We start from the raw sequence: 23,324 nt of genomic DNA, 5'->3' as shown, positions 1-23,324 counted from the left end.
GTTCATATGGGAGTGTGAGTGAACATGCTTATTAAGAAGAATTATTATTTTTTTACATCTTTATTGGAGTATAATTTCTTTACAATGTTGTGTTAGTTTCTGCTGTATAACAAAGTGAATCACCTATATGTATACATATGTCCCCATATCCCCTCCCTCTTGCGTCTCTCTCCCACCCTCCCTATCCCACCCCTCTAGGTGGTCACAAAGCACCGAGTTGATCTCCCTGTGCTATGCGACTGCTTCCCACTAGCTATCTGTTTTACATTTGGCAGTGTATATATGTCCATGCCACTCTGTCACTTTGTCCCAGCTTACCCTTCCCCCTCCCCGTGTCCTCAAGTCCATTCCCTACGTCTGCGTCTTTATTCCTGTCCTGCCCCTAGGTTCATCAGAACCTTTTTTTTTTTTTTTTAGATTCCATATATATGTGTTAGCATACAGTATTTGTTTTTCTCTTTCTGACTTACTTCACTCTGTATGACAGACTCTAGGTCCATCCACCTCACTACAAATAACAGTTTCATTTCTTTTTATGGCTGAGTAATATTCCATTGTATATATGTGCCACATCTTTTTTATCCATTCATCTGTCTATGGACACTTAGGTTGCTTCCATGTCCTGGCTATTGTACATAGAGCTGCAGTGAACGTTGTGGTACATGACTCTTCTTTTTTTTTTTTTTCCGCGGTACGCGGACCTCTCACTGCTGTGGCCTCTCCCGTTGCGGAGCACAGGCTCCGGATGCGCAGGCTCAGCGGCCATGGCTCACGGGCCCAGCTGCTCCGTGGCATGTGGGATCTTCCCGGACCGGGACGGAAACCTGTGTCCCCTGCATCGGCAGGCGGACCCCCAACCACTGCGCCACCAGGGAAGCCCTGGGAAATTTTTTAATCTTATTTTTAAATCAGATGATTTCTTGTCATTTGTGAGAGAAAAGATTAGCCTTTGCACTTGGTCCACTAACAAAATCAATCCTAGACCTTCTAAATTTAACAATAAAGGAAAAATCACTCTGTAGCTTTAGTCTATGCATTAACCTTAAATTATTTAAAAGAGACTTTAAAAAGGAAATAAAATGAAGTTATACAGACATAGTTCCTCTGACTTAAAAGTAATAGTTCACTCACTCATTCACTTAACAAACATTCATTATTTAATATGTACCAGGCATTCTTCTAGGTCCTGAGGATGTAGAAGCACAAGAAACAGACAAAGGTATTATTTTTATGAGCCTACCTTGTAGCATGAAGACAGACAATAAATGAGATAAGTAAATAGTATGTGTGATTATGATAGTAGCTAAGGAAATTAGTGGATAATGAAAGGCGACTAAGCGGAATGGCCATGCCATTTTAGATAGGGTGGTCAAGAAAGGCCTCACGGAAAAACTTTAGTGATTTGACCATCCTGGCACCGTGGACTCCTGCTGGAATGAAGCTCAGGGGTCTCTAAGGACATGCCAGCCTTTTGAGGTGCATCCCACTTTAGCTGGGTTATTCTGACCTACCTCCCCATGACCAGGTTCCCATGACCCCCATCATCTGGGAGTACCCTTAAACCCAAGCAGACTACTCAAATTTCAGACCCCATGACCATTTCACCTCCAGTTTCCTGTCCAGGGAACTGACGCAGGGAACACCAATTCTCTGTAAGAGAATCCTATCCTTATATACCACACTTACATTCAACCCCCATTCAAGAAGCTCACAGGGATCATAGCAGGAGGTTGCTCTGCTATACTTGCTCAACGTTCAGATTAAAATTGATTATTTGTTCCAGATGTTACTGTGCCCTCCTGGCTGGCTACCTTACAAATGACCTGAAATGTGTTGCTTTGTGCCTCTTCTCTTGAGACAGTCTAGAAGTGTATTATAACTAATATGTTAGAGAGAATGTCTTCTTCATGAGCTTCCTTCTAATAAGAAAGCCTGAACTCTAGGAAAGTTACTTCAAAACAATTATTCAGCTTCTCTGTTGTAGGTGCCAAATGTAATGTAGTTTACACATGCATAAAAATTGCATTTCCTTTTTTCTGTGTTAAACAATGCAGAGGGCAGGTTGGTTGCAACAATTTCGTGTATTACAAAGGCATGTATTTAAAGTCATGTATTACAACGTCAAAGAGTTTTTCTCTGATTAACCATAATTACTTTGTCTTACATAATTAGGAATCTTCTCTCTGCACTTAAAATTTGATAAACTGTGACTTAAAAAAAAATGTTAAATGCCCAGTCTCATGAAGATTTCTTGTTATGCTATGTAAAATGGAACCATAATAACAGCAATAATTTCAGAGAACCTGTGTGGCTGGAAATACATAATGTGTGCTTAATAGATGATACCTAGCTCTTTTAAGCAGAAAACGAAACTACATCAGCAGCACTTGTTTTCAAAACCACCTAAATTTTAGTCATTTGCCCATTTTGGCAGGACTGTTGAAAAATTTGTATTTGTGTATGCTAATAAAACATATGTCGTATTGGCTAAGGACTAACAGTATGTTCTAATAAAATAAACCCACCATCCAAAATGCTATGTAGCTTTTCCTCCTTTTTAAGAAAGCTTGAAATTCGATTTTATTAACAAGGTTTGATCAAATGTTCTTAATCTTTTGTTAGTGTTACTATTAACCATCTTTAAGAGTAGAGACCTTGGTTATGAAGCTATGAGTGAAAGTTAAAATATTGCTTTAGTGTAAATAATTTTAAAGGAATTCATCTTTGGTCTATTACCATTATCAGTATTCTCCCACATTTTCAGTTCCGTAGAAGGCCGTTGGATTCTCATGTTGTATATCTAGAAGAAACTTTTAATAATCACCTAGAAACTATTTAAATGTAAAAACATACTGATGTGTTAATAATTACTAAATATTACTTAATTACCTAATATTACATAAGTCCTATAGTGTCTGTATTCTGTAAATGTTGAAACAGCATTGGTTTATTGTCAAGCAGAAGCCTATAATTATACCATATAGTAAGTAACCATACAATTTTAATGTTCTTAAAAAATTGTGATGAATTTGATAATACTGCCTTGCAGAGTATTTCTTAACTCAGTAAACACTGAACATTGGGAAGGAAAAAAATACAAGATTGAAGACTACCTAAAAAAGATGAAAGGGATTTAGATTGGTGAGCCCTGTGAAAGTATTAATAACTAATAACTATTATCTGAAGTAGCAAATTTCTTAATCCATGACTCAAATCACTGAAAATTGCTTTAAAATTTTTCCAAGCCAGCAGAAGGAATGCAATTATATTTTTAAAAATTCCCATTTGTATCTAAAAATTCAAAAAGTAGAATAAATAAGACTGTAATCTATTATTAGATTATGAAATACTTTACTGTAAAGTTTCTATAACTGAACAAAAGGCGTTTATAATTTTTTGACATAACAATAGTTAAAATATTCGAGCTCTCACTTTGTGCCAGGGTACTTTGTTTACAGTATCTAATTTATTTTTTCACAATGATTCTATGAAGTAGTTACAGTTATTACCTCTATTGTACCTTATACAAGTAAAGTAGTTTATTCAGGGTCATATGGCTAGTATGTGGTGGGTCTGGAGTTCATAGTCAGGTGGATCATTCACACATGCAATACTGTAATTAGTCATCCAAGTTTCTGTTGCTCTAGTTTTCAGTCTAATCCTTTTTTTTTTTTTTTTTTTTGTGGTACATGAGCCTCTCATTGCTGCGGCCTCTCCCATTGCGGAGCTCAGGCTCCGGACACGCAGGCTCAGTGGCCATGGCTCCCGGGCCCAGCTGCTCTGCGGCACGCAGGATCCTCCCGGACTGGGGCACGAACCCGTGTCCCCTGCATCGGCAGGCAGACTCCCAACCACTGCGCCACCAGGGAAGCCCCAGCCTAATCCTTTTTAGACTCCAGTACGATATTTGAGAAAAATGGTGTTAGAATATCTTTCTTTATGTATACTTAAATGGATCATGTATTAATACATCCAGATGTTCAACTTTAAAAGACTTTTTAAATGTATATATTAAGAAGTAAATGATTATCTAAATAATTTCAAAATATTCTCCCCTAATTTTTTTTTAGTTTTTCGTAGTTTTCTAGGAAGTTTTTTTAAGATGATAAACAAAACATTTCAGATACAGTCTAAAATGACAGGAAAAGGCAATGGACTATCTATTGATGTGTAATAACTTACCACAAACCTAGTGGCTTAAAACCACACCCATTTTATTGTCTCACATGTCCTGTGGGTCGAGTCTGGGCAAGGCCTAATGGGGTCCTCTGCTTCAGGGCCTCTCACATGGCTGCAATCAACATCTCAGCCAGGGCTGCTGTTTCACTCAAAGCCCAACTGGGGAAGGATCTGCTTCCAAGTTCACATGATTGTTTTCAGAATTCAGCTCCTTGCAGATTGTCAAAGTGAGGGGTTCAGTTCCTTGCTGGTTTTGCCAGCAGTTTCATGCCTCTCCATTGAGAGAGTTGCACATTGCAGCTTACAACAAGGCAGCTTAATTCACCAAAGCCAATAAGGGAGACATCTTGCCAGCAAGATGTAAGTTACGATCTTAATGTAACGTCATCACCTTAGTGACATCCCCTCACCTTTGTCATATTCTCTTTGTTAAAAGCCAAGTCACAGGTTCTGCCCACACTCGAGGAAAAGGGACCACAACAGGGACCTGAATTCCAGAAAGTGGGGACAATCAGGGCCGTTTTAGAGTCTGTTTGTCACAGAAAATAATACAGAAATAAAGAATGATTAATCCTTGGTAATAGACAAAGAAAAATAACTTTTATTTCCCTAAATATTCCTAAAAAATAAAACCAGATGGCATTTTGTGTAAAGCCCATCCAATTCACTCTCCATCTCACCACAACCATAGTTGATTAACATTTCAGCTCAATGATCACTTCCCTGGAGAAGCCTTCCTGACCTCTCCTCCCTAACCACCAGCTAGGATCAGCTGCCTATTCTATGCTTTTATACTCTGAACATATCTCAGATACATTTGTAATTTTACATCTGGTAATTTTCATTTGTGTTGGTTATTTGATTAACTACTGACTAAGCCGTGAGGGAAGAAACTGTATGTAGTTTTTGTTCAACACTTTATTTCTATCACCCAGTACAGTATATAACACAGAGAGAGAAACAGTGAAAACATACTGTGTGAAGAAACACGTTAAAAGCACTGAACTGAAGTCGAGAGACCTAGGTTCCAATGCAAGCTCTTTCACTTATCAGCTGTGCTACTTCATGCAGGTCCAATTAGCTTTCTGAGCCTTAGGGGTTTTTTTTCATCTATGAAAGGTCAATTCTAATTCAGTTACAATTTTGATGCAATTTTGTGATTTTATACAGCTCTTTATCAGTAAATATTTACTGCACTGAAATTTTTTCCCCAAGTTTTCAGTAACTACCTCCTTTATTTTCTGACCAATGATGTTGAGGTTTTAACCTATTTGCAACAAGCAAAATCAAAGGACAGGAGAAATAATGTGAGACACTTGAATCAACATTTGCAAGTTTATTTATATTTTAAGAAACTCTCCTGATTTCTTCAGAGTTTGTGCATTTGAATACCATAGCTATGGTATGATTCAAAATGCTTTCCTTTCCCTTAGACAAATCAAACCTTCACCAGAAAACAAAAAACTACATTATACACATGCTATTCCTTTCAAGATGTTGGCATCCTGCCTTCCCCTTCAGCTGCCCAACCCCCCAGAGGGTTTGTTGAATTAGATGGTAGCATAGACTTAGACCGGTGACATCCTAAGAACAATACGAAGCTCTAAAAAAAAGAAGAGAGGCATGTTAGAATTCTCTGTGTAATGGAGTACTAGACTCTAATGTAGAAGAATATTTTAGCATCACAATAGTACAGCTGACACACTTGGCCTGTTTTCATCATTACTGAACGTTGCCCTTACTTGGTAACTGCGGAGAAGTTCTCATACCAAGCAATGTTAAGAGTGGTCTGTGAACTGTATCTTTTGTATGCAGTAAATAAACTTTGCTTTGCTTTCACTATCAAGTCTTTGACATGACTGGTGCTAGAAGAAGATAAATACTGCATGGGAAACCCAGGAACAATATGTTACTCTACTTTTCCTCCCAATCATAAGTCAAACTCATGCTTATTGAAATTTTTGTCATGGGTTGCTCCATAGTAAGAGTGCACAGTATCCCTGGGGTGACTAATGACTCTTCTGTGGCCTTTTTCAGCTCACTCATTTGTAGTAGTTCAGGACAGAAGGGGGAAATTTTGTTGTTGACAATGGAGGTTGAGAATATTTTTATAATTTTTATTTCAAAACAGAAATCAATATGTTCTCTTAGAAGTTTTTTTTCTTTTAATCTGAATTCCTACTGTTTTTAGTAGTGTTCTTCTTAACTGAAAAACCATGATTACGGAATCTGTGTTTTTCTTGTGTGGCGTATGTGTCAAAATCACCATAATGCACAAACGTAGGGAGGGGAAATATAAAGTACAGAGATGTGTGGAGCTGCAGCTTCATTTTACTAGTACTTTGGGGTTAGAAAAATGCTTGGATTGAGACCTTAAATGATACCTATAGGAGTGCAACTCTGAGAAGTCTTGAAAGTGAGGTATGCTGTGCTTCCCACTGAAAGGGCATCAGGGCCAATGTTAAAGTTGTTGATTTCCCACTCCATCTGATATACAACAGAAGTGCACAGGCTCAGAGGATTACTAGCCTACTCTTCTGTGATGGGATGATGTGCCCCTTGAGGTCCATATCCACATTAAAACAATTATCCACATTAAAACAATAGCAAACATAAGAGGTAACATTTAGTAAACACTTACTGCGTATCATGCACTGTTTAAGTGTTTTACTTGTTAACTCATTTAATAATCACAATAACATTCTAAGGATGATGCTATTATTATGCCCATCTAATAGAGGAAAAAACTGAGGCCCTATGAGGTTACATAAATTGCTCAATATCACACATCTAGTACATTGCAGAGCAGAATTCAAACCCAGGCAGTGAGAACCAGTCTCTCTCTAAGTGAACTGGTGTGTTCTTGATCTTCTTTAATCATATCTCCACATATTCAGACGTATTTTCCTTTGCTGAATAAACAAATATTTAAAAGGTACAGAAGTCATCCCTGTTGAAATACACACACACACACACACACACACAGTAGGTTTACATTTTGTTAGCCTAAATAATGAAGAACTGACTATGTGTACTTAGTATTTCTTCTGTTTGAAACGTGCTCCACAATATAATCACAGGTATTGCTTTAGTTTATAAAATGTAATAACCAATTCACACTAGTCTTCCTGGGCCATATTAGTTTTTTTTTTTTTCCTAATAACTCACAATCCAAAAACATAATTAGATTTACTTATTGGCTTTGCAGACAAGGCTGACAAAATACAGACTAGGAAAATGCACTCAAATATTTAAAATTGTTAATGATGTTCTTTGTTAATGAAACCAGGTAATGCTCTGGAGCCAAATTTTGTATACAATTATTTCTCCCCCCACCCCGCCTCCCTCTCTCTCTCAACACTTTCAGTAAGTGTTAAGTAGTAATTCTAAGTCATGAAAGCAAATAGAGGCATATTTCTTAAATAGAGACATACTTCTCTCTTTTAAGTTTTATTGGAGTATAGTTGACTTACAATGTTGTGTTAGTTTCAGGTGTACAGCAAAGTGAATCAGTTATATATATACATATATCTACTCTATTTTTTTTTTTAGATTCTTTTCCCACATATGCCATTACAGAGTACTAAGTAGAGTTCCCTGTGCTATACAGCAGATTCTTATTAGTTATCTACTTTGTATATAGTAGTGTATATATGTCAATCCCAATCTCCCAGTTTATCCCTCCTCCTCCCCCTTATCGCCTGGTAACCATAAGTTTGTTTTCTATATCATGACTCTACTTCTGTTTTATAAATAAGTTAATTTGTACCCTTTTTTTAGATTCCACATATAAGCAATATCATATATGATATTTGTTTTTCTATGTTGTCTTCACTTAGTATGACAATCTCTTGATCCAACCATGTTGCTGCAAATGGCATTTTCATTCGTTTTTATGGCTGAGTAATATTCCACTGTATATATGTATATGACGGACATTTAGGTTGCTTCCATGTCCTGGCTATTGTGCTGCAATGAATATTGGGGTGCATGTATCTTTTCGAATTATGGTTTTCTCTGGGTATATGCCCAGGAGTGGGATTGCTGGATCATACAGTAGTTCTATTTTTAGGTTTTTAAGCAACCTCCATTACTGTTCTCCATAGTGGCTGTACCAATTTACATTTCCACCAACAGTGTAGGAGGGTTCCCAAGACATACTTCTTACACACACATATATGGGAGAAAGTGAGAGAGAGAGAATGAGATGGAATGAAAAAGAGGGAAGAGAGAACATGTGCCAGAGATTAGTACAACTAATATTTAAAGAATAACTATTGGCACCAGGTACTGTTCTAGGAACTGAACATAAATACACGCATCAATGAATATATGTGTTTGTATTTACTACCATTGTCTCGGTTTAATTAAAATCTTGCAATGGAAACTTGCTAATGAAAAAATTTGAAAAGCATATAGAATTTTTCCCCCAACAAAGGTTCTTCTCTAACAGGATCAATTTATGTCCTGTAAGTGACTAATTTTTTTGCTTAGACATAGAAAATACAATAAAGCTATGTTTCTCAATACATTTTCAATGGAGTATTATTGTCAAAATTTTTCAGAAAGGACAGTTAAATCTGGGAAATATTATTTTTGATATTCAAAATGCACTGTAACATAGTAAAGGTTATGAGAAGTCTTATAGTAAAGATACTTATTTGACTTTAGCTCATTGTTTCTATTAAAATATGACCAGCTAATAAATGTTTAAATATATTTCATCTAATTTAAACTGTCATCAATTTAAAGATCACCATTTTCTTATTTGCTGCTGAGAAAAAGTCTCCACTTTAAGTATAATGTATCACTTCCTTTTCACTTAAAATTATTTTGTCCCTATTACGGGAACTCTTTCAGACATAAACTATTCAGATAGCTTTTTGATCATATGTCATTCTTGTACTACAAAGAATTTGTTTTAAATAAGCAAAATAAATTGGTAAAGCAACTTCTTCATATTTGGAGGCTGACCCTTTTGAATCACTTTTCAATGCAGATTTACTGGTGTGTATGTGTTTTCCATCCACTGTCATTCTCAGTACCATCAAGATGATTGATAATGTGGGCTTTCTTAAAACATTGTTATTCGTGGGATTTTCTTTAAAGTCCCTAAAACCATTCACGAAATTTTCATCTTAGCACTTTCTTGATCTTACCAGAAGTATCAAAGGAAAGTTTTTCAGACAATAATCAGAGTGTATTTAAATGCCTATTGATTTAAATTTGCATTAATTAATTACTGAAACTGCAATTGGCTTGTTATTCTACAAAGAGGAAAACAAGTTTGCACATGTTCAAGCAGCATCAGTTACAATACAATGTGTTCTCCGCTCGAGCAATTGTAAGATGCGATTGATTATAAAATATATCACTACTTCAGAGAACATATAATAATATGTGTCACGAAACTGAAGAAACAGTTACTTCAGCATCCTGCAGAACGAGGAATGGATAGTACAAAATTCGTGAAGCATTTTATGGAAATATCTTGGTTGATCATTCAATTGCACACTGAAACTTTCTGGCTTGTATTTAATTGTCAAATCAGTAGAAAAACTCCCAATTATGTTATTACTGATCATTTATTTCTGTGAATTCAAGTTTGTCCTGGACCTTGGATCACATTGATCTGTTAGGACTGGAAGAATTTGCCAAGTGGATCCTATCCTTCAAGGAATGATAATTACCATGTTATGTACCACCATCCAGGGAAAGATATCTCTGTACAGGTTTTTCAAAGTTTCTCCAGTTTTTCGATGTTATTCTAGTAGAGTGGGCAAGAGCTTGGACTGTGATAAATGGATGTGAATGACTTCTAATCCTCCTCCTGATATTTTCTAAGTAAGCTTGAGCATGTTATTTAACCTTTTAAAGTCTCAATTCTTTCATCCTTAAAAATAATAATAGATAGGGATACTACAGAGATTTAATGAGAAAGTATGTATGAGAGTATCTATAGTGGACTTTAGGAAAAAACATGAAGTGAAAAAATTTAAGAATTATTTTACGTTTAAAGTAATTACTGATAGGTATGCACATACTGCCATTTTGTTAATTGTTTTCTGATTATTTTTGTAGTTTTTTGTTCCTTTCTTCTTTTGCTCTCTTCCCTTGCGATTTGATGACTGTGTTTAGTGTTATGTTTGAATTCCTTTCTGTTTTGGGTATGTATCTATTCTAGGTTTTGGATTTGTGGTTAGTATGAAGTTCATATATAACAGCCTTTATATATAAACATTTTAAGTTGATGATCTCTTAAGTTTTAATGCATTTTAAGAACCTGCATTTTTACTCCCCCTTCATGTTTGTTATTGACATAATATTTTACATTTTTTTGTTTCATGTATCCTTTAATTACTTATTGTGGATATAGATATTACTACTTTTGTCTTTTAACCTTCCTACTAGTTTTATAAGTGGTTGATTTACTGTGTGCTTGCCTTTACCAATGAGATTTTTCCTTTTGTAATTTTCATATTTCTAGTTCTGGTCTTCGCTTAAGCTTTTGCTTGTCTGTAAAACTCTTTATCTCTCCTTCAAGTCGAATGATAGCCTTTCCAGGTAAAATATTCTTTATTGCAGGTGTTTTCCTTTCATCACTTTGGATATAATGTGCCACTCCCTTCTAGCCTGCAATGTTTCTGCTAAAGTCAACTGATAGCCTTTATGGGAGTTTCCTTTAAAAATGTTACTAGTTGCTTTTCTCATGCTGCTTTTAAGATGCTCTCTTTATCTCTAATTTTTGCCATTTTAATTATAAATTGTCTTGCTGTGGACCTCTTTGGGTTCATCTTGTTTGGGACGCTCTCTGCTTCCTGGATCTAGATGTCTGTTTCCCAAGTTAGGGAAGTTTTCTGCTATTACTTCTTCAGATAAGTTCCCTTACCCTTTCTCCTATTGGGACTCCTATTATGCAAATGTTAGTATACTTGATGTTTTCACAGAGGTGTCGTTAAACTATCAGCATTTAAAACTTTTTTTATTTCTCTGTTCAGCTTCCGTGATTTCTACTACTCTTTCAGTCCACTGACTGTATCCTCTGTGTCATCTTTGTACTGTTGATTCCTTCAAGTGTATTTTTTTATTTCAGTTACTGTACTCTTCAGCTCATTTCGAGTCTTTATATTTTTTAACTTTGTTGAAATTCTAAGTTCATCTGTTCTTTTCCCAAGTTTGTTGAACATTTTACGGTTATTACCTTTAAGCCTTTGTCAGGTAGGCTATTTATCTTCACTTCATTTCGCTTTTTTCTATGGTTTTATCTTGTTCCTTCGTTTGGAACATATTCCTCTCTAGCCTCATCTTGCCTAACTTTCTGTGTTTATTTCTATGTATTAGGGATGCTATGTCTTCCAGTGTTTAAAATGTGGCCTTATTTAGGTGACTTCCTATGGGGCCCAGCAGCACACTCCCCTCTGATCACTAGAGCTCTGTGTTCTTTATGCTCTATGTGGGCAGCATGTTGCCTTCTGCTGTGGCAGAGCCGACTACTGTTGGCTTGCCGATAGGCAGGGCTGGTCCCTAGCCAGGTTGATTGCCAGGCCTTGCCTGGTGTTGTGGCTGCTGGCCCCCTAGTGAGCAGGATTGGGTCCTGGAGTGGCTGGCTGCAGAGCCCAGTGGGGTGCAGGGCTGGTTTCTGCCTGCTGGTGGGCAGGGCCAGGTCTTAGAGTGACTGGTTGATGACCAGGGATGCCAGGGTTGGTGCTAGCCCACTGATGGTCCAGGCTGGGTCCCAGCATGGCTGACTCTGGGGCCCGGGGGTCATGGGACTGGTGCTGGCCTGCTGGTATGCATGGCCCAGTCACCACTCAGCTATCTGCATACCTTGGGGAATTGGGGCTGTTGCTGGCCCCTGGCACTTACAGGATAGAGGGAGGATTTCAAAATGTCACTTGCCAGCAATAATATTATAGGAGTAAAATGAGCCCCCCCAAAATGGCTGCCTCCAGTGGCCAACTCCTTCTTCATCCCCAGAAGGGGGCCCAGTTGTCTCCTGCCTTTCCAAGATCAGCAACTGGGTCTAACCCAGGCTCCTTTCAAACTACCCTCTCTGGGCTTTGATTTGGATTGTATGAGATTCTGCATGAGCCCTTTAACAGTGAAATCTGTTTCCTATAGCCTTCCCACTCTCCTGAACATAAGCCCTGCTGGTCTTCAAAGCCAGACATTCTAGGGGCTCATCTTCCTGGTGCAGGAACCCTGGGCTAGGTGGCTCAATATGGGGCTCAGACCCCTCATTCCTTGCAGAGAACCTGTATAATTGTGATATCCCTCCCATTAGTGGGTTGCCAACCCTGAAGTTTTGGGTTCTGACTATACTGTGTCTCCATCATTCCTACTAATCTTACTGTGGTTCCTTTTTTTTTTTAAATTTTTATTTTATATCAGAGCATAGTTGATTAAGGATATTGTGTTAGTTTCAGGTGTACAGCAAAGTGATTCAGTGATACATATGTATGTATCTATTCTTTTTCAAATTATTTTCCCATTTAGGTTATTACAGAATATTGAGCAGAGTTCCCTGTGCTATAGAGTAGGTCCTTGTTGGTTATCTATTTTAAATATAGCAGTGTGTACATGTTAATCCCAAACTCTCAATCTATCCCTTCTCCCCACCCAGTAACCATGTTCGTTCTCTAAGTCTGTGACTCATATCATACTATGTGGTTCCTTCTTTATGTCTTCAGTTGGAATAAATCTTCTGGTCATTTGCATAGATAGTTATTATGCAAATAGTTATAATTTTGGTTTGTCTCTGGGAGGTGAGTTCAGGGTCTTCCTACTCCACCGTCTTTGTCACCTTCTGACCTGCCCACACTTTTGACTATAAAGATCAGATAAACTTAAATAAATTGAAAAGTTGTCTGATATTTGATTGTTCTATGTGCTGTTGCTCTCAGCAGAAGCTGTGATCTTTGTACAATTCATTATCTCATTTTTATTCTGTTAAAATAAAATTGAAGTAATAATAGTAAATGATAAATTTAACAGATAATCACTGTGTATTATTAGCTGGCATGGGTCATCAGCCTCTTAATATAGTTCTATCCAGTGACTTCCTAATGAACGGTTATGAGCCTGGGTAACTTACATGCAAATTAAGAATGGGTAAAAATTAAAATGGCAGTTTAAAAGAGTCTTTTTAAATTAAAAAAATATTCCAACTAATCTGCTAAACATCTGACACAATATAGTACTTAGATACTCTAGAATACAGTAATCCCTAGTTGGCTTAAAAATGATCTATCTTTTTATTACACTTGAGAAGAAAGAAATGTAGATCCTTATTCAAAAAGCTTTTGATGACAAGTTTTCAAAGAAAATAACAAAATAAGGACGATTTTCTTTTTATAAGGAATTTTGAAAATATCAAAAAATTCTTAGCTGAAACTATACGTATCTATAATAAGCAAGTATATTGTTAATATATCATTGTATCTATAAGTATATTAATATATCATTGTACATAAAAACTTTGTACAGTTTTAACTTTTGTGCTTAAGGAAAAAGATTTTTTAATGTTTTTTTCTTTTTTAGTAGCAAAGGGAATGTACTGTTTTTATTTTTCAGTTATTTTTGTTCCATATATTTTCATTCTACTCAGTTATGACAGTGTAATAAAAGTTCTTTATATTTTATTTACACTTCCCATATTTTATACAGACATAATTATTTCAATACAGCAATTATATTTTGTCAATTAGGTATACCATTGATTTACTTAAGAATTCTCTTATTGAAGGAAATTATTTCCCATTTTCTCCACTTTAAGCTATGCTGCAATATGTATTCTTATGCACAAAACTCTAAACTTTAATCTATAATCAGGCTATTCTGTCATCAGGTACTTTGATTATAGGTAACCAGAACTATTAGGCTTATTAGGTATCTACTTGGGAAGAACTTAACTGAGATTATTATGACCTTCTATCTATTATCTATTTAAAGAATTAAAGCGTAATTGTTCTATGTATCTAAATTCAATACTATCATGAAATAGATTTTAAAATGATGAATGAAAGGTTATTAAATAAAATATAACTGCCCATAAATGTTATCATTTACCTATTAATAAAACCTGCAAATGTAGAGTTACTTAAAATACTTTTTATTCTAATTCATCATGAAACTCGGTCAGAGCTTCTCCAGCATTTGTTCAAGTCCCATTGAAAGACTTACCTTAAAAACTTGCAATTCTTGTAAGTTGCCTTTGAAAAAAATCATAATTCATTGATTCCTTCTATTGCAACCTTCTTCCCTCACCCTATTCTATTTTTGTCATAGCACGTATCACCTTCTAATGTATTACTGTTTGCTTATGTTTCCTTACCCTAGAATGTAAACTCCATTGAGGAAGATACTTTTGTTCACTGATGTATCCCAAGTGCTTAGAAAACTGTGCCCTGTATATAGTTGGAACATGATAAATATCTGCTGACTTAATGTTGGCCTGGCTTATGCTCTCTATCTTTGCCTGCTTTTCTTTCCATCTGTTTATCTTACTCCTGTATTGGCTTCACTGTCTTAGGCATTCTCTGTATGGTAGCCTCAGCAGCTCCAGGCTTTAATCATCTTTACAGCTAGCAATTCCAGAAGAAACAGAGCTTCAACTTCCTAACAGTCCTAGAAAGTTGTCAGAGTATACTTTTATTAGCCTAGATAGTTCACATGCCCATTCCTGAGCCAATCATTATGATGGGCTGTTGAGTAAGGCTGAGAAATGGACTGCTTTGATTGTCTTGGGTGTTATTCAGAATTTGGCCTGCTGCAAGAGCAGCATCCCCTGGGAACTTGTTAGGTATCCGGACTCTCAGGCCTACCTCTAGACCACCTGAATCAGAATGTGAATTTCAGCAAGATTCATTGGTGATAATGCCTTTATTCTATCATCCCAGTGGAGCTGGAAAGGCAGGAAGGGGAACGCGGTCACCAAGACACACAAAGTGAAAGTGGGGCTGTGATGGTTGCCCAAAGAAAACCTGAATGCTCTTACCAAAATGCAGAATGGATGTTAGGCAGACAAAAACAACAGGTGTCCATTAAAATACATAATATGTATTCAGTAATTATTATATACCACGCACTGTACTATGCCTTTTTCAGATATTATTTAGTATTCACACCATCGTACAAGATATCATCAGATAGAATACCTTAGGCTTCAAGAGATTAAGTAATTTGTCCAAAGTTTTCGTTGGGGAGGCAATGAGAGAATTAACCTGTGATATGATATCAAGTACTAGCAAGTGTGCTGGAGAACAATTAAGCAGGATAGAGGAATAGAGCATTACCAGGATGATAGGAAGGGTGATCAATTTAGATAAGAAGGTCAGGGTGAGCCTGAGGAAGTAAAGTTTGAGCAGAGATTTGGACAAAGTGTAGGACAACTCACCTAAGTTCCAGGGTAATACCTTTCCAGACGGGGGAAAAAGAGAGAGAAATAGAAAGCCAGTGTTGCTACAATGAAGTGAATACAGGTGATTAATTCAGAGAGATAACCAAGAGTCATTTCATGAAGAAGCTTTGGCCATGGCTAGGATATTGTCAATTATTTTTAGCACAATGGAAAACTACTGGAAGCTCTGGAGCAGAGGAGCACATGATTTTATTTATATTTCAAATATATTGCCTAGGGAGCAAGCAATATTAAATAAAGGATAGATGGAGAAATGTCAGGTGTCAGGAGGACGAGTGAAGAGGCTACGGCAATGCTAGTCTAGGCAAGAGATGAGAGAGAGTGGGACCAGGATGGTAATGGGGATGGTAGAGGGGCTGGGGATATACAGATAGTCCCTGACTCATGATGATTCAACTTAATTTTTTGACTCTACTATGGCATGAAAGCAATATGTATTCAGTAGAAACTGTACTTCTCAAATTTCAGTTTTTGATATTTTTCCTGGCTAGCAACATGCAGTGTGATGCTCTCTTGAGAAGCTAGGCAGTCCCAGCTCCCAGTCAGCGTGCAATCAGGAGGGTGAACAACTGATATACTTAAAACCATTTCGTATCTACTCAATCATTTCTGTTTTTCACTTTCAGCTATTCTGTATCCATTCAATCATTCTGTTCTTCACTTTCAGTACAATATTCAATAAAGTACATGAGATATTGAATAATTTTTTATAAAATTGGATTAATGTTAGATGATTTTGCCCACTTGCAGGCTAATGTAAGTGTTCCGAGCACATTTAAGGTAGGCTCAGCTCAGCTATAATGTTTGGTAGGTTAGGTGTATTGAGTGCATTTTGGACTTACGATATTTTCAACTTATGATAGGTTTTTCAGGATGTAACCCCATAGTAAGTAGAAAGATCCACATTGTGAATTGCTAATGAATTGAATGTGTCTGTGAGATAAAAGGAATACTCCCTTGTTTTTGCCTTGAGAAAATGGGTGGATATTTGTGCTACTTACTGAAATGTAGAACCTTGAAGATGGATCATGTGGGAAATCAAGAGGACCTTGTTGGACATGTCAAATTTGAGGCGCCTATTAGAAATCCCAGTAAAATTGCTGAGTAAACAATGGGATAAACTACTTCAGAGAGGTTTGGGTTGGCAATAAAGAGTTTGGGAAACAAGTGAGATAGTATTTTAAGCCATGGAAATGAATAATCTAATTCAGATTCTATTTCATAGTCACTCATTGACACAAACTAACAAAGGTCTCACCATCTTGTAGCTGCACATACAGGAGTATGAGTAGCAGAGGAAAAGAGAGCTGATGGGTCTCAAACAAGTCCTTCTATTCTTACAACCAGAGGGACATTGGTCAGAACCAGTCAGATGTTCTTGCCTAACTGCAGCGTTCTGAGAAATGTGGAGGAATTGATGAATGTTTGGTGAGCACTTCTGTGTCTTACATAATATTGAATATCTTACCTCTAAGTAGGAAAATATCCATACAGAGGGGAAAAGGAATGCTTACCAAAATATTAAGTCCACAGTATTTCTGTGCATTTCTAATGGTAATAAGCTCAATAAGCTCTATCATTCTCCACCAACCACCCTTTGAAAAATCTGATGTGGGCAGTTAACATTTTCTCTTATCTCATGTAAAATATATGCAAATGAACCTTTAAACTTTCTTCCAATCAGGAAAGTGCTCATAAAAGCCTCCTAGGAAACAATTCTGGAGCCAGGAATACTAAATCTTAACATGATGAAAAGGGAGCATACTGATATATAAATAAGACACTTTGATTAAATTTGCCCACCTTGAAAATGAAACCAGAACCGTAAAACTAACTGTTGAACTAAGTCCTTTGAAGCAGCAGTGCCTTTTTTTTCTGGGTCCAATAGCATCTTTTTATAAGATTTTCAAGACTATATGTGTAGCTCTTAACACAAAGAGAAATTCTTTTCGTGATCTATTTTGTAAATGTTTTTGAACCTCTTCTTTTGAAAGCTGCACTCCAGATTGGAAGTTCTGGATAGAATTATTTTGAAAGAAAGTATTTATCTGTCTAAAAAGCACAAAGATCACATTGCTTTCATCCAAACACTAGCTAGAAAAATCAGTATTTTATTTTAGAAGGAAATACTTTGGCTGCTTAAGCACAGCAGAATGCTTTCTAACAACAGTCAGACATTTAATTTTGAGAAAACAAAAATTCTGAAAGAAACAGGGGTGGTGGGGGGTGGGAAGGACTGGCAGGTGATTGAGCTTCAAGAGTATCACCTCATTTGAAAATAGTGACCCAAATAATGGTATTAGTTACAGACATTTCAATTTCCTAAACAGTTGTTCCTTTCTTACAAAATGACTAATTGGCTTTGCTGTTTGGTTGGGATAGAATATACTAAATACTGGCCCATTTTCTTCCTGTGCCAAAGTCTGGTTGCTTACTAGTCTTAAACATGTTAAACAGAGACCTTTTCAAAATAATCTAAGAAATAACTGTCATCTTATCACAGTTTAGTCATTTCAATTGTCATTTTAATATTAATGAGCAATTCATGTCACCATATCTTTTATATAAAAATTAGTGGCATTGTTATTTTAATTTCTCAACTAAAGAGCATTCTTTTATGATCTTCAATGTAAATATTCAGTCTATTATATGAAGTACAATTAAGCAATTTTAATACACATGTAAGTGTATTTCATTTACTTATGTTTCTTTATGCTTATATATTTACTAACTTACTCAAGGATTTGAAGTGGTTTATGCTAACTTGTAAAATAAGATAGGAAAAAAAATCAGTAAAAAAAATATTAGGTCTATGGTAAACCTAGAAACAATAAAAATTCAAGAAGGAAAATTTAGAACACATATGTGCCGTCCACTGTGAGGATTATATTTATGTAAATTTCTCATGAAATCCACAAGTGGTGAATAAATTATACTAAAGGAAAAATATGAGCAATAATAAAAAGTGAAGCTACTGAAATTTTTATTAAAGAGAAACAACCACATTATCACACAGCTCAATTAAGCTTTGATTGTGAGATATTAATACCAAATTACACTTAGTTGATTATTCAATCTAGGAAGTACAAGTACTTGGTGATAAATATTTGCATTTGAAAAGTCATAACCAATGGAAAACCTTTTAATATCCATTTAATGTACTAATTGGATGATACTAAGAAAATCAGTGTAGTAGCAGCTGCATATGCAATTCAATTTGATGAAATTTTAATTATAGAGAAAAAAACTGATAGCAAAGTAAACAGAGTGAAACAGTGCTGAAATGAAAATAGCACAAGCTGATTTGTGTGTTTCTCTGCAAAATTGCAGGTGTTGTCAAAGTGGATTATGGAGATGTGTCAGTCAGAAGAACACTAAGAGAAAATCTGAAGTGTAAGCCCTTTTCTTGGTACCTTGAAAACATCTATCCGGACTCCCAGATCCCAAGACGTTATTACTCACTTGGCGAGGTATGAATTATTTATTTTGGTTAAGTTATAAATATATTTTGCAAAAGGAGCAATTTCTAAGGAGCTCAATATTTTTTTTAACATCTTTATTGGAGTATAATTGCTTTACAGTGGTGTGTTAGTTTCTGCTGTATAACAAAGTGAATCAGCTCTATGTATACATATATCCCCTTCTTCTTGCATCTCCCTCCCACCCTCCCTATCCCACCCCTCTAGGTGGTCACAAAGCACCGAGCTGATCTCCCTGTGCTATGCGGCTGCTTCCCACCAGCTACCGATTTTACATTTGGCAGTATATATAAGTCCATGCCACTCTCTCACTTCGTCCCAGCTTACCCTTCCCCCTCCCCATATCCTCAAGTCCATTCTCTACGCCTGCATTTTTATTCCTGTCCTGACCCTAGGTTCCTCAGAAACATTTTCTTTTTTTTAGATTCCATATAATATATATGTGTTAGCATATGGTATTTTTCTCTTTCTGACTTACTTCACGCTGTATGACAGACTCTGGGTCCATCCACCTCACTACAAATAACTCAATTTCATTCCTTTTTATGGCTGAGTAATATTCCATTGTATATATATGCCACATCTTCTATAGACATTCATCTGTCATTTGACACTTAGGTTGCTTCCATGTCCTGGCTATTGTAAATAGAGCTGCAATGAACATTGTGGTACATGACTCTTGGAATTATGGTTTTCTCAGGGTATATGCCCAGTAGTGGGATTGCTGGGTTGTATGGTAGTTTTATTTTTAAGGAACCTCCATACTGTTCTCCATAGTGGCTGTATCAATTTACATTCCCACCAGCAGTGCAAGAGGGTTCCCTTTTCTCCACACCCTCTCCAGCATTTATTGTTTCTAGATTTTTTGATGATGGCCATTCTGACTGGTGTGAGGTGATACCTCATTGTAGTTTTGATTTGCATTTCTCTTAACGATTAGTGATGTTGAGCATCCTTTCATGTGTTTGTTGGCAATCTGTATATCTTCTTTGGAGAAATGTCTCTTTAGGTCTTCTGACCACTTTTGGATTGGGCTCTTTGTTTTTTTGATATTGTGATGCACGAGCTGCTTGTAAATTTTGGATATTAATGCTTTGTCAGTTGCTTCATTTGCAAATATTTTCTCCCATTCTGAGGGTTGTCTTTTTGTCTTGTTTTTTATGTCATGAATAAAATGCTTTAAGGGTTTTTAATCAGATCTATTTTAAATGACTTCTCATAAATTACAAGGACCATAAAGGTGTATATCACTGGGATTTGTAAAAAGAAAGAACATAGTTTAAGATGGCATAAATAGTACTTTCTTGTTTCTTTAGAGAACTTTAAAAAGTTCTCAAACTTTTTAGTCATATGGAACTTACTTACACTTAAAATTTATTGTAAACCCATGAAGAGCATGAAGAGCTTTTATTTATGTGGGCTCTAATTATTAATATTTATTATGTTGAAACAAACTGGAAACTTTAAAGTTAAAATTTATTAATTTATTGAATAATCCATTACACAATATAAGTAACATATTTTTGAAAAAGAAATATATCTTATAAAGCAAAACCAAATAGTAAGATTAGCATTATTTATTTTTTTAAATTGCATTAAAAACTGGTCAAAAAAAGATAGCTGGATTCTTACAAATGCTTCTATATTGTCTATTATAACACACCATGTAGCCTACAGAAGACTTCTTGTACATTCATGAGAAGTGAGAGTGAAAAGTATTATCTTATTGTTATCAAAATCATATAGACTTTGTGGACACACTGAGAACCCTTGATCTGCAGCATCCTTTTTCAAAATATTATTTTTTTATAAATATTTTCACTTCTTTAATAAAAGTTTTTCACTCACACTCATCCAGAAAGCTACTTTTTCTAATTACCATGTGCAATTCAGAGAATAACCCTACCCTAACTTTATTATCTAGAGAAGAAAAGAATGCCTTTGTCTTCTTTATTTCTTCTTTCTCTATGACTTTTAAAATTTTTATTGGAGTATACTTGATTTACGATGTTGTGTTAATTTCAGGTGTACAGCAAAGTGAATCATACATATACATATACATATATCCACTCTTTTTTAGATGCTTTTCCCATATAGACCATTACAGAGTATTGAGTACAGTTCCCTGTGCTATATAATAGGTCCTTATTAGTTACCTATTTTATATATAGCAGTGTGTTAGATATCCCAATTTATCCCTCCCCCCTTTTCCCCCTTGGTAACCGTAAGTTTGTTTTCTACATCTGTGACTGTTTGTTTGGTAAATAAGTTCATTTGTACCTTTTTTCAGATTCCACATATAAGCCCTACCATATGATATCTTTTTCTTTCTGACTTAGTATGACAATCTCTAGGTCCATCCATGTTGCTACAAATGGCAGTATTTTCTTTTTTATGGCTGAGTAATATTCCATCGTATGTACGTACCACCTCTTTATCCATTCCTCTGCTGATGGACATTTAGATTGCTTCCATGTCCTGGCTATTGTCAATAGTGCTGCAGTGAACATTGGGGTGCATGTATCTTTTCAAATTATGGTTTTCTCCAGATATATGCCCAGGAGTGGGATTGCTGGATACTATGGTAGCTCTGTTGTTAGTTTTTTAAGGAACCTCCACACTGTTCTCCATAGTGGCTGGATAAGTTTACATTCCCACCAACAGTGCAAGAGGGTTACCTTTTCTCCACACCCTCTCCAGCATTTAGTGTTTGTAGATTTTTTGATGATGGCCATTCTGACTGGTGTGAGGTGATATCTCATTGTAGTTTTGATTTGCATTTCTCTAATGATTAATGATGTTGAGCATTCTTTCATGTGTTTGTTGGCCATCTCTACCTCTTCTCTGGAGAAATGTCTATTTAGATCTTCTGCCCATTTTTTGATTAGGTTGGTTTTTTGATGTTGAGCTGCATGAGCTGTTTGTTTGTATATTTTGGAGATTAATCCCTTCTGGGTCTCTTCGTTTGCAAATATTTTTCCCATTCTGAGGGTTGTCTTTTCATTTTGTTTATGCTTTCCTTTGCTGTGCAAAAGCTAAACGTTTAATCAGGTCCCATTTGTTTGTTTTTATTTTCATTATTTTAGGAGGTAAATCAAAAAAGATCTTGCTACGATTTATGTCTGCCTATATTTTCCTCTAAGACTTTTATAGTATCTGGTCTTACATTTAGGTCTTTAATCCATTTTATTTTTCTGTATGATGTTAGGGAGTGTTTTAAGTTCATTCTTTTACACGTAGCTGTCCTGTTTTCCCAGCACCACTATTGAAGAGACTGTCTTTTCTCCATTGTATATTCTTGCCTCCTTCCTCATAGATTAGGTGACCAGAGGTGCATGGGTTTATCTCTGGACTTTCTGTCCTGTTCCATTGATCTGTATTTCTGTATATGTGCCAGTACCATACTCTTTTGATGACTGTAGCTTTGTAGTATATTCTGAAGTCAGGGAGCCTTATTCCTCCAGCTCTATGTTTCTTAAGATTGCTTTGGCTCTTCAGGGTCTTTCTGTGTTTCCATACAAATTACAATGTTTTTGTTCAAATTCTGTGAAAAATGTCATTAGTAATTTGATAGGGATTGCATTGAATCTGTAGATTGGGTAATATAGTCACAAAATATCTATTATCTTTAGAAATTTAAAAATAACTGTACAAGCATATGTTCCTAATACATATTCAATTGCTCAAAATAAGAATTATTCCTTTATGAATTGTATGTTCCATACTGTTAATTTCCCACCTAATGGGGATTAGGTTTGAGAATCAAAACTAATTTAATATTGGTTGTAATTAAAGCATTTCAACAGCAATAATACATGCATTCCAAAAATATTTATTATGTTTGTTGAATCTGCCATTTTTATAGGTCATAATAGTAGAATATCTGAAAATTCAGTCTAATACTTTTTGGTGCATTTGCCAAGATATCTATGACTTTATCCACTCTATAACTATAAATATCACTTGTGATTAACTAGAAAATAATTAAAGAAAAAAAATGCAATTTGTTCCTAGCTGAACTGGTTTTAAAGGCTGTTTTTCTGTGCCTTATCATTGCACTGTTTGCCAAATCTCCACTTACTCATCAGCCAGGTAAGTATCTCTCTATAGAATTTTTCAGTTTACATCTATTCAACATTAATCTGAATACCGTAGTGCAAAGGTTCATGTGGAATAACACTGAATATACTACTTTCTAGGTGTAACTTTAGTGACTAGTCCTGGGCCTCTGGTGTTTTGCGGTTTTT

At 35.8% G+C, this 23,324-nt stretch overlaps 1 protein-coding gene across 1 annotated transcript in view; it reads left to right on the top strand.

Annotated features, from left to right (window-relative positions):
- The window catches only part of GALNT13 (polypeptide N-acetylgalactosaminyltransferase 13), a 559,439-nt gene that overhangs the window by 474,356 nt on the left and 61,759 nt on the right, over positions 1 to 23,324 (top strand). The window contains exon 10 of the mRNA XM_019922237.3: positions 18,929 to 19,068. Coding sequence (XP_019777796.1) covers positions 18,929 to 19,068 — 140 coding nt within the window. The remainder of the gene's footprint in view (positions 1 to 18,928; positions 19,069 to 23,324) is intronic.

Source organism: Tursiops truncatus, chromosome 7 (assembly GCF_011762595.2).
Source record: "Tursiops truncatus isolate mTurTru1 chromosome 7, mTurTru1.mat.Y, whole genome shotgun sequence".
In the NCBI taxonomy this organism is placed as follows: Eukaryota; Metazoa; Chordata; class Mammalia; order Artiodactyla; family Delphinidae; genus Tursiops; species Tursiops truncatus.
Note: the sequence above shows the minus strand (reverse complement) of the source record. Positions and strands in the feature narration are given on the sequence as shown.